The 12,436-nt window shown below is 47.1% G+C and overlaps 1 protein-coding gene across 4 annotated transcripts in view; it reads left to right on the top strand.

The window, feature by feature from the left end:
- BRPF3 (bromodomain and PHD finger containing 3) overlaps positions 1 to 8,841 on the top strand; it is a 39,067-nt gene extending 30,226 nt beyond the window's left edge. For 3 of the 4 annotated variants that reach the window (XM_037015475.2, XM_037015476.2, XM_037015474.2), the window contains exons 11-13: positions 1,207 to 1,304; positions 4,943 to 5,097; positions 6,487 to 8,841. In XM_037015475.2, the coding sequence (XP_036871370.2) occupies positions 1,207 to 1,304; positions 4,943 to 5,097; positions 6,487 to 6,670 (437 nt within the window). In that variant the 3' untranslated portion in view covers positions 6,671 to 8,841. Of the gene's footprint in view, positions 1 to 1,206; positions 1,305 to 4,942; positions 5,098 to 6,486 lie in introns of those variants that run through there. The other variant, XR_005060593.2, reaches the window with a different exon arrangement.
- The last annotated feature ends 3,595 nt before the right edge of the window (positions 8,842 to 12,436 follow it).

The raw sequence follows: 12,436 nt of genomic DNA, 5'->3' as shown, positions 1-12,436 counted from the left end.
CTCTTGAAATATACAGCCAAATTGCCTTATGAAAGGATTAGACTGGTCTGCAATTTTCTCAGCAGTGTATGACTGCATCAGTTTTCCTGCAGCCTGCCTCTTCAGTATTGGATTTTATCTTTTGTCGTTATTACTATTGACTTAGTAGGTAGAAAACAATACCTCATTATCAGTAGTACATTTTTTATAATTATAAATGAGGGTGGTAATGTTTCCTTAGAAACATAATTTCCCCTCTGGGGTTTGGACTTTTTTCCTTGGTGGAGTGTGGTTACCTCCCTGTTCCCAGTCAGACGTGATGAGGAAAAGGAAGATTCGTCCATGAGTTCATGAAGCTCCTGTGATTTACCCTTCCACATACGCAAGTGCATTCAGTGCAGAACAAAGTAAGCTGAAGAGATGTGGTGCTTACCCGAGGCAGGACACCCAGTGTAAAGTTCTGGCAAAAGCAGACACAGGAAGGACCTGTAGATCTGCTTGGCTCTGCAGAGTGCTATTCATCCAGGTGACCTGGATGGCCAGATGTGGCTCTGTCAGAAAACTCATTTAAAAGTGGTTTCACTGAGATGTCTGCCCCAGGCATCTTTTTTCCTGAAGCCTCCACCTGAGGCCCACCACCCAGGCAAGTCCAGAGTGCAATCTGTGGCTTTGCTAAGCTGGGTTATTGTTGTTCTTGGGATCCTAGAGGTGAAGCAGTTACAGTTTTCCAAGGAATGCCATCCTAGGGTTCTAATCCAGAGGTCAGCAAACTATTACTTGTTGCCTGTTTTTGTAGGGCCCATGAACTAAGAATGGTTTTTGCATTTTCAAATGATTGAAAAGAAAATCAAGAGAAGAATGTTTTTTGTAACACATGAAATTCAAACTTCAGTGTCCAAAAACAAGTTCTGTGGGGATACAGCCATGCTTTTTCATTTACAGATGATCTATGGCTGCTTTCATACTGCAACAACCGAGTTGAATAGTTTCAACAGATTATGTGGCCTACAAAACCTAAAATATGTACTGTTTGGCCCTTTACAGAACAAGTTTGTCGACCCCTGATCTAATCTAAGATCTAAGGAAAGGGCAGGGAAGAGGAAGGGTGGAGGGGATGTTGCTGACTCATTCTCGAGATGCCCCATTCAAATGGAGGCCATAGCAGGCCTCTTGGGCACCATTCCAAGTCCCCTTTGGGCACTGTCTCCTCCCCTCCCCCACCCCCAGGCAGAAGCCTCCTGATGCCCTTTGAAGACCACGGAGACCTGGAACCCCTGGAGCTGGTGTGGGCCAAGTGCCGAGGCTATCCCTCCTACCCCGCCTTGGTGAGTCTGCCCCAGACACCACCCTCTCTCCCCTGGGCATTTGTGGCCCCTGCCTTGCCTTGGGGGCTAATCTGATAGGATTAAGCCAGCAGAGTGTAGTGGGAGTCAGGGTGTCTTTAGCTGCAGAAGGGAGGGAGGTTTTATCCCAGTCTGGGTAGGTCAAACCAGCCAGGCTCCCAGTTTGGGCCACTTACAGTAGGCTACATGTATGCAGAGATTAGGGCTCTTAGGGATTTAATAGCATTTATTTATTTGCTTATGCATAAAATATGCTTGTTGCAGAGAATTTTTAAAGCTGCTAATAGTGCTGAGAAGTTTTATTAAGCATTTGTCATGCTAAGTTCTTGAAATACTGAGGAGAATATGATTATTTTCATTTGTGAAGAAGAAAACAGGATCTATTTGTTCCCCATGGTCATCTAGCTATTAAGTGCAGTGCTGAAATTTGAGCACAGGGCTCAAAATGTGTGATGTCGAAGCCTGTGTTCTGACCTCAAGTTCAAAATCACTGTCTATTCAGAGATTACCTTTTGGTGTATATGTACTCAACCTTTTTTAAAAATGCATAAATATGCATATATTTGAGACTACTCTGTTTAACCTCCCCTTCACTTAGCCTACCATGAACACACACTCCTTGTGCCATGAGACATTCTTCAACAGCATTAATTTAATGACGGCATTGTCTTCAGTTGTATGCATGCACCTTACTTTAACCATTCTCTAGTTGGTCATTTAGATTGTTTTTAATTTTTCACTATGATAAACAGCCAACAATAAACATCTTTGTAGCTTTACTTTATGCACATCCATGATTATTTCTTTACAGTGAATTCTTAGGATTGCCTTCTTGGGGGAAAATCTATGCAAACTTCTGATGCAGATTGCTAAATTGCCCTTTAGATAAAGTTAGTTCCAGTTTATAGTCCCATCAGTAGTAGCTAATATTTCCAGTTTTTCCATAGTAGCAGTAGCTAAAACCTCTATTTTTACTACTTTTGTTGTTATTTCTTAGAGCTCTTTTCTGTTTTGGGGAGGTCATGTCCATCTGGCCCTGAAAGGTAGTGAATTCTAAACCTTGGGGCATGCCAGATTCATCTGGGAAAACTTTTTAAACAATGCAGATACTGAGGCCCCATCTCAGAACCACCAAATTAGATTGAGGCCAGACTGAGGCATGAATATATCCAAAAAAGTTTGCCGTATTATCTGAGCCAGGGTTGAGAACCACCCACCAACCTCTTGAATGCACAAAGAGCTTCTTCCAACTCTATCAAGCCTAACAGCAACCCCTTAAGGTAAATAGGGGAGACACTGATCCTTTTTGGACTGGTGAGGAAACTACAGCTCCAGGCGGTTATACAACTTGCTGGAACCTTATTGGAACCCATGTTACCTGCCTTAATCTATTTATTAATGGCAGGTGGGGAGATACACGCTGTGATCTGTTGAGGAATGTGGGCCTGGGGCTGCCTTCACAAGGCTCAGTGCCCTATCGTGAGACCTCCCAGTTTAGTCATTGAAGAAATGTTTAAGGCTGTGCAGATTCAGTTTTGTTTTTTTAAACCTCATAATGCAAAAAAGCCAGTGTAAAACTAGTCTTTATTCCTTTTTAATTATCTTCTTAATCATACATTTTCTTTCGTGATTAAAGAAATTCAACCATCATTTGGAAACCCCATCACCTGAACACAACCTGTGTTTTTATTTTGGTTTATGCTCTCCTAGTCTTCCTGTGCATACCTAAATATATACTTGCATCCATAGTGAATATAGTTTTTAAATCTTTTTTTTTGGCACTTTTGTTTTTAAAAAAGTGTTTTTTGTTTTTCTGTAAAAAAAATCTACATTACAGAAGTTTTGAAAAATCACAGCAAAACAATAAAAACCCCACCATTCTAACTTGTCCACTGTAAGCATTTTTGTATCATTGTATCGTTCCTTCTATTTATTGTTTATGTATTATAGCTGTAATAATGGTGTATGTATGCATTTATTACATATAAAGTTTATCATAAACTTTGTTTCCATGTTTTTGTACTCGTGTACAACATTTGAGTGAATGGACCATTATTTATTATTTTGGGATACATTTGCCTTCTTTAAAAAGGGAGGAGAGCTCTCCTTAAGTGGCAACATACCCACCTTGCTTCTGCCCTGGGGGGACATTTTTTCACAATCTGCCCCACATTTCAAGGCAGAAACCAGCATAGCTTAGTCAAGAGGAAACATATCAGAGTACCCCACTATCTTGTTCAGTAATTGAGGAGGCTCAGAAGGGCTTGTGAGGATCCTTATGAGAACCCTTACTTTCAGTCCTAAGATGGACAGACAGGCTGGGGGATAGAATTTTAACCAAATCACATAACTGGGGGCAAAGTAGGGGTGGTTTTCCCTTAGAGGAAACTCTTAACTAGAACACCTGCTTTTAGCTGCTTATCTTAAGAGGGTTAGGGAAGCTGGCAGACACACAAAGGTAAATAGAGCAGTTTATTATGAGAAGAGGCCTCCTGGGACAGGATATAGGCATTAAGATTGCTCCATCTCTGGAGAAGTCTGTTTCCTCAGTAAGTTTCCAAGTCTCTGTGGCCTTAGTGCACAGTGATTATCAGTCATTGGCTCTGGAAGCAGGGGCTGTGTAGGAAGCAGTGGTCAGCAGGGGTCCCAAGCCTTGTCTGGTGCCTGGTTTAGTCCCGGTCATGGCCTCAGCCAGCCACATCTTCCTATGCTTGGCATTCTCCTCCGTCAGATAGTACCTATCAGTGGACTTCTCAGCATCAGCAAGAGGATAAAATAAGATGACATGTGAATAATTAGGAGCTTTGGTAACTTTGTCAGTGCTCTATAGAGCTGGAGAATTATTGTTGTGTTGATGTCACCAGGGATTTTGCTGAGCCCCTTCCTTTGTGGAGCTTGCAGCCTCAAGGATTAATTCCTCCATTGGTCCTTGTTTTCAGCCACATCATTCTCCCCTCTCCAGCAACCCTCCAAACTCAGGATTCTAGCTTCTCTCTAATCTTATCATGGAGGTACCACATTGTATATAGGCCATGTACCAGGAAGGATTATAGACACACAGGAAAGTGTGGGTAAGCAGGTTCTTTGTCAGGTAGAACCAAAAGGATGGGCCCTCCTGCTGATTCAGAACCTTCTTGAGAGCCATGGCATCTAGGAAAGCTCCTGGGTGTTTGAAATGAATTGCAAAGATTCTAAAGGGAAATTGACAGTGGAAAAAATGGCCTCCATTCCTCTCCCCCTAAGGGATGTTGGGAAGGATTTGCCTATCTGGTCTGTGCATCAGAGATACCCCCAGTCAGTTCTGACACCCACCATGCTAGCTTCCCATTATTTCTGTTTCAGCTCTGGGCCCTGATAGTTTGTGGAGCAAACTCCCTCATCAGAAAGACTGATTGTGCAGGGCTGGAGGGTTAGGACAATGAACTGGGGAAACAATCAGGATTTCCATTTTGGGGTGCTGAGGGTCATGAAATAGGTAAGCCCCTCCATCAATTTGTTGTGGGCCTGGCAAACCCCCTGCATAGCTTTGGTATGGGGTGGTTCAGCCATTAGTCGTGGTGCAGGGTGCCCCGCTCACCCCATCCACCCCTAGCTGAGTGTTGACCCTTTTCTGCCTCCAGATCATCGATCCCAAGATGCCCCGGGAGGGCCTCCTGCACAATGGCGTCCCCATCCCTGTTCCCCCACTGGATGTGCTGAAGCTGGGAGAGCAGAAACAGGCCGAGGCTGGAGAGAAGCTCTTCCTTGTCCTCTTCTTTGACAACAAGCGCACGTGGTGAGTGTGGGCACTGCTGCTGAGGATGGTGTGCCAGGGGGCAGGATGAGGGGCTGACAGGAAGGATGTGCAAATGCTGACATGCTAGAGAGGTACACAGGGGCTGTGGATTCAGGTCCTTCCTGCAGGTGGAAGTTAGGCATTAACCTGCTGGCAGCTAGCCTGCATTTGCCATGTTAATAGTAACTTAATGTTACAACTGTTCCTGGTCACATCGATTAATAGTGTTGCTAATAACTGAGGAGCATCACAGATCAGATTCTCTGGGAAATGCTCTGGGGTGGAGACTTATATCAGAAGGCTTCCTAGGGAGAGCTGTTTTGGAGGGACACAGCACTGGGCAGAGAAGTTGGACTGCAGTGCACTTGCTGTGGAGGCCTCAGCTGACCCTAAGGGGAGCTCTGGAGCTGGGTGACTCATCAGTGATGTTAGGAACTGGGGCTGTGCCTTTGTACCCTCATGTCCACTAGTCACTGAATGCTGGTTGCCCCTGGGTGGGGAGGTGACCCTCGGCCAGGCAGCAATCTTGGTGGAGGTGATTCCTGCAGAGAGAACTCAGCTTGAGAGCCTGTTAGCTGCCACTGAAAGGCAGCTGTGGAATGCATGTCTCAGTGGGGTGGGGGAGTTGGTGGAGGGTGGCTCTGGGCAGTACAGGATCCTCTACGGGGGGCTTGCTTGATCGCTTATAGTTTAAGAACACCTTAAGGTTTCTCTTAGCAGCAGGAGAGTTCTTTCACCTCTGCTTCTATAAAATGAGGAGGTAGGACTCGCTAGTAAAAATAACGATAATAGCTATCATTTATTGTTTACTCCAAGACCTTATGCCAACTGCTTTACATATACAATCTCATTTAATCCTTATTAAGTCTTCATTAAACCCTCCTAATGTATTTTGCTGATGGGGAAGCTGGGGTGTAGAAAGCCAAGACTCCATAGCCAGAACTGGGAAACAAGCCAAGATCTGGCTCCAAAGGCTGGCTCTTGGCCATGTGTTGGATTTGCCCAGGGATCTTTAAAAAAACATACACCAGATGCAGGCACCACCAGAGATCAGTCCATCAATTCCTGGCATTGGTTCAACTTTCTAGCCATAGCCCCCTGATTCTTGAAGGCAGGGTAAAGTTCAGAGCCTTCTAGATGGCTAATCCTAACATGGGCCTCTTGGCTCCTGGGCCCTAACAATTCTCTCAGCAGAGTGAGTGCCCTGGGAAGCAGGAGGGGCCTGGCTAGAAAACAGATCCCTTGGTGGTTTTCTGCCTGGGGTATCCCAGTCTGTGTCCTTCTGCTCTGTCCCCTCCCCTGGCTTTGCTGGTCCTGGGAAAGTGGGGCTGAAGAGCTCCCTCATAGGACCCACCATGGCCCAGGTCTCCTACTGTGCTTCTATTTTAGGCAGTGGCTTCCAAGAGACAAAGTCCTGCCCCTGGGTGTGGAAGACACCGTGGACAAGCTCAAAATGCTAGAAGGCCGCAAGACCAGCATTCGCAAGTCAGTGCAGGTGGCCTACGACCGTGCAATGATCCACTTGAGCCGAGTCCGTGGGCCCCACTCCTTCATCACCTCCAGCTACCTGTAAGGGTGGGACCTGGCCTGTGTGTTCCTGCCCTGCCTCTGTCCCATGGGGCACAGAGAGGCCTCCTCCTGCCCCAGCCAAATGTATGGCCGGCAGCTTTCCCCTTCCATGGCAGGCCAGGGACTGGGCTGTGTCCTCCCCAGGGCAAGTTCCCAGTTTTGACCAACTCTGTGGTTCCCCTGGCGGGCCTGCTGTGTGCCAAAAACTCTCACCTGAGCTCGCTTAGGGGCTACTAGCTACCCACTGAAGAACCAGTTAGAGGCAGAAACAGCTGTGAGGCTTGGGCCTGGCCCCAGAAGGCAAGAGGTCCTGGGCTCTTTTCTCAAGGGTACACCTGGCTCCCTCCACCCAACTCCCAGCTAACTACACCTCAGGGTGAGCGAGGCTCTGTCACTGACCCCAGAGGTGCTGTGGATACGCTAGGGTCCTGTGGGGAATCTCACTGAGCTCACCCTCTCCCCTTCATCCCCCATCCTCACAGCTCTTCCCTATCCCACTTCTACATCTCTGCCCAGTCTTTTTCCCATGTTCCTTCCCTTACTTTCTCTTGTGCCAAACTGACAGAAACCATCACCAAACTGGTCTTTTTCTTTGTATGTCTCATTCCCTTTGAGGCCAGCTGCTATGCTAGGTGGGTGCCTCCACCTGGCTCCTCAAGGCCCAGAACAGAGGCCAGCCTACCACTCGGGTGACCCCTTCACCAGCACTTGCCCCCACCCCCTTTCACATCTGCTGCAGACGCACAGCTGAGGCCAGGCTGGAAAGCTTGCCCCTTGGACTGAGGCAGGGCCCCTTGACCTCTCGCTGTCTTGTTGAGAGGCGGGCTGAGACTGGGTGGCTGCTGTCAGCAGACGAGGCTGGAGTGCGAGTGTCCATCTGTCCACTCGGATATTGAGGGTTGTTGGGTTGGGGCCATGCCCTTCTGCTGGTCTGCCCACTCATCTATCCTGTCTTTTTGGACTTTTCTTTTTCTGCAACTGCAGCCTCTAGCCTCCCCACCACCATGAACAGTGTGCTGCCTGCAGTCCAACACCTTTCTGACCTGTGCTCTGCCTGGCCCAGCCTCTCTGCTGCTCCCTCTTCCGCACTCCAGGGAAAGCAATGCTTTTATTTAAACCCTTTGTCCCTTCCTCTTTTTCTTCACCCCCCTCCCTACCTTCACCTTCTCAAAAATGGAAGGAAAAAAAACTGTGAAACAGGGAATGCTGACTGACAAACCAACACAACTTTCAGAGGCTTTGATGTCTGTTCTCTGGATGTTTCTGTTCACCTCTTAAGCACCAAAGTTGCAGAGCCAAATTGCAGGCCACTGATTGCCATGTTGATTTTTAACCTGATGTTCTTTTTAATTGTTTTAAGATTTTCATAGGGTAGTTTTGGACAAAACAAAGTCACTGGGGAGATCACTGCCATTTTTAAACACTCGACTTTTTAAAAATACAACCAACCAACCACCACAACTTCTTATACATTTGGGACATGAGCCAGAGTTTAAAAGGGAACCAACAAAACTCCCTATAATATAAAGGATGGGGTTTTGGATTTTGTACAGTAAAAATACAATACAGCGTATGGCTAGGGGAGGACATGGTGTATATAATTGTAAAATACTGTTCTAAATTATTCAGGCCGATAGTTTCCATTACTGGAATCCTCCATTGTGTGGCTAAGTATTTTAAGTGCACACAGTGTGGTTTATTTAAGGAAGCCAATGCGTCCCCTCTCCCCAGGTAGTCAGTCAGTCGGCTGTGGACTCTGTGACTTTCGTCTCAACCTGTGTTGTAAGATCTCGGGGCTTTCTCTCTCTGTGTCTTATCTATCTCTTCCCCCAACACTTTCTTAGTCTCTTTTTTTTTTCAATCTTTGGATCTTTCAGTCTCTCTGAGTCTCATTTTTAAAACTGCTCTTTTAGAACGGGAAGCGGCTCAGATCCTGCTGTGGCGTGGGGCCTACATGTCTCACTCGCGTCTGCTGTGAAGCACATGATGCTCTATTTATTGTAGAAAGTGACTTTATTCGCTTTCTAGAATTGTTTATAATAGATGGTATAAGAGAGGTAATAAACAGAGAAAAATCTATGCTTGTAAAGAATACAAAGGTTACTTTTACCTACTATAATATGACTGTCTGAAACTTATTTTCTCTCTGAGAAATAAATGTTCTAATGGGCAGCAGTTGCTGTGCTGTGTTTGGTGTCATCAGTGGGGGGCTACCCCTGTCTGCTGACTACTACAGCCCATCCCCTCCTCAGAAGGCCAGGGCCATTCACGGGGTTGTCTAGCTGTGGTAGGCTCCCACCTGGAGGAGGCTGTCTGCCTGTCTGTCTCTTGTACCCTTGGAAAGGGTGTGAAGATGCGCTTTGACATCATTTCCCTCCTAAGCAGCACCACCTCCTTCCAGCTGTAGAAGATCCAGCCTTTCCCCTGCCTCAGCTTCCTTGTGGCCAAGTTCCTTTAGGAGCATCTGTTACCCACTCAGTGGGAGAAGTGGGCCTTTGGATATCTCCATCACCTGTTTACCAAGCTGGCTGGATTTGGGACTCTAGGATGCTCATGCCTCCTTTGTTGTTGTGGCTGTCCCATTCTATAGGTAGGTAGCTGGGATACACAAAGAAGCATGACATGGGCCTGGGTCCTTTTAGAGCTGAAGGGGTCCTTGAGCCTACCTGGTCTTTATTTTACAGACAAGGAAACAGACCAGCAACATTAAAAGACTTGCCCAAGGTCAGCCAGCCAAGAAACGGTGGCAGAATCCTGGGACAAGGATCAGGTCAAAGCTTTCCCTGTGAGATCCACAGCATTTTGAGGCTGTGCTGGCCTGTTCTGTACCGTGCTCCCCTCAGTGGCTGTGGCTCCACTGTTACTGCAAAGAGACATCTTAAAGAGCAGAAGCAGAGCAAGACAAACTGCTGACAAGTTTCCAAGGGACAAACTGCTCGGTTGCTGGGCCTAGGATAGCTTTTCCCCATCCCATTCCCTATCTTATTCTCTCTGGTCCTACCTGGCTACTGTGCTTGGCTGGGAATTACATGTCTCAGTGCTGTGACCCTGATCACACGGGGGTCTCCTGAAGACCTCCACAGGGCCTTTGAAATCCTTGTCACTGAACTCACAGGAGTGTAAATGTTCTTAGTTTAGTGTCAAATTGGCAGCATACCTCCAATGTACTGATAATCCTTGTATTAAGTGTTAAGGATGCAAAGACACACACCCCTGGTCCAAGGGTGCTCACAACCTGATTCATAAAACAGATGGCAGACAACTCTGAATGAGGCAGATGTGAGGCTCCCAGAATGGGAGGGAGGAGTTTGGGGGAATAACAAGCTTTCAGAAGAATGAAGTAATTAATTCAAGCCTGGAAAAAGGGTTAAAAATTCCTACTTAAGGGTTTATATTTTGAATTACACAGGCAATTATATTTAGAGCAAAATTGGAAAAATGACCAGATGGGTAGGATTTTAGCAGGCAAGGAGGGAAGGCATTGTAAATAGATGAAGCAGCTTAGGTAAAGGCAGCACTCAGGGAGGTATGGCATGTATTCCATCTCCAGTGACTGACCTCTGTCCCATCTGACCAGAAGGCAGTGTGTTGGAGTTAAGAGCCCTGTCACTCACTGGCTGTGTGACCTGGAACATAGCACTTGACCTCTCTGAGCCTGAGACTGACTAAATAGAGTACCCTGAAGCCAGGGTGAAGTATTGGTACATGGTAGGTGGCAGCAGCCATCAAGGGATTTGAAGAGGGAAGAGACTTGATAGGAATTTGACAACTAATTAAATGTCAAAGGCAAAAAAGCAGGAGTGTTAAGACAGGGTTGCTGGTGGCTGGAGGGATCAGCAGTGGGTTTGATGGGGAGGAGGAAGAGTTTGATTTTGATGAGTTTGTGTTGCTGATGGCATCTGAGAACAACACCAGCAAGAAGATGGGACTGGGCCTAGACTTCAAGAGGAAGGTAGAAGATAACAGAAAGGGAGGGCCCTGGAGCCCATCAGGGCAGTTAGGAGAATGGCCAAGAGGAGAGGGGTAAGGACAGATCTGGAGAAAGCCTGTTCTAATGACAGGCTGGGGTTGGAGGAGAGATGGAGACAGCACCTTCAGAGGGGTCTGGTCACTGGGGAAGGGCTCACACAGAGAATGTCAAGCCCTGACAATTACCGAGGCCCACGACGCATTTCAGAGAGAGGCAGGTCAGATGTGCTCAGCATCACAGTGCAGGAAGGGGCAGTGCTGGACTAAAACCCTGTAATTCCCACTCTTCCAACACCAAATGCAGTGGTGTAGTGTTTTCCTACATATATATATAAAACAGTAACAATATTATTGGGGATAAAATGAGAGTTCCTGTGGCCAGGATTCTCACCTGGCCCTGGTTGACTAGCTCACTGCACACCTGGTGGCAATACATGGCTGTTGACTCCGCCCAGTGCTCTGGGCATGACACGGTGGCAGGGCTGCAAGACTGCAGGAGAGCAGAGCAGAGGCTGGAGTGGTGGCAGCGCTGAGGACAGGCCCAGAAGAAGGCTGTGCAGACAGAGGGGCCCAGAGGCAGAGACCAGCTTGCTGCACGCAGACTCACTCTGAGTGAATGGGATTTTAGTGACTGACCTGCCACCTGGAAATAAAGTTGGGTATAACCCTTTCACCCCAAGAATGTTTTGCTGTCATTTTCTTTGGTCACACTGAATCCATAGCGAACTTGCCCAGGGCTGAAACCCATTGGCAAGACAATTATACACAGCAGTAATAATTGTATAACTGCATTCAGGTTCTTGGAATGTGTAAGTATGTGGGAGGGGGTCTTCCCACACATACTAACACCAAGCAATTGTCAACACCAGCAGGGTGTCTGAGAACTCAATCCTTAAGCTATCTGCTCAGAGAAAAAGGCCCTCTCCTACAAGACTGCTCTCCACCCCCCACTCCAGATGCCAGTCGCAAGGCCCAGACAGTTACCTGTGCTTCTGACCTACTGGCTACAGATTGGAGGTTCCCATGACCTACCTCTTAGGTTCGATTCATTTGCTTGAGTGGCCCACAGAACTCAGGAAAACATGTTTACCAGTTTAATAAAGGACACCATAAAGGACACAAGTTAACAGCCAGATGAGGAGAGACAGAGGGCAAGGTCCCAAATAAAGGAGTTTCTGTCCTTGTGGAGCTTGGGGCCTGGCTCAGTGGCACATGGAGGCGTTTGGACCCCTCAAGCATCTCCAATTGAGAAGCAAGATCCAACTGAGCAGGGGAGTAGTTCAGAGGAAATCTCCTCCCCAAAATGTATATATTTATGAAAATACAATAAATACACTATCCCTAAAAGAGACACCAGTGGATGCAGTACAACAGCCAGGATAAATCTACATCTGTGAGAACTCAACATCATACAAAGGGGGTAAGATACAAGCCACAGCCAGGCAGGACCCAAACACTCTCCCACCCCAGAACCCGGCGGGAAGAAACGAGTCAGAACAGGGAGGGAGTGAAAGCCCAGGACTGCTAAACAACCAACTCTAGAAATCTGCACCTGGAGTACAGATACAAGCTGCATGGGGTGCTGGATATTAGAGAAACGGAAAAGCAAAACCTGTGGGCAGGTCCCCACAACTGGCGCCCCCAAGACAAAAGAAAAGCGAGTGCTTTCCACAAGTCTTAAAGAGACAGGGATCCCATAGCTGGACAAAGTCATCCTGGCACACATAGCTAGCAGCTGGGAATCCCGGGGAACCTAGGCGCCCTAAACCCCGAGGAGGCAGTGCAGCTCTGAAGCCCCTCA

Source organism: Manis javanica, chromosome 16 (genome assembly GCF_040802235.1).
Source record: "Manis javanica isolate MJ-LG chromosome 16, MJ_LKY, whole genome shotgun sequence".
Lineage (NCBI taxonomy): Eukaryota > Metazoa > Chordata > Mammalia > Pholidota > Manidae > Manis > Manis javanica.
Note: the sequence above shows the minus strand (reverse complement) of the source record. Positions and strands in the feature narration are given on the sequence as shown.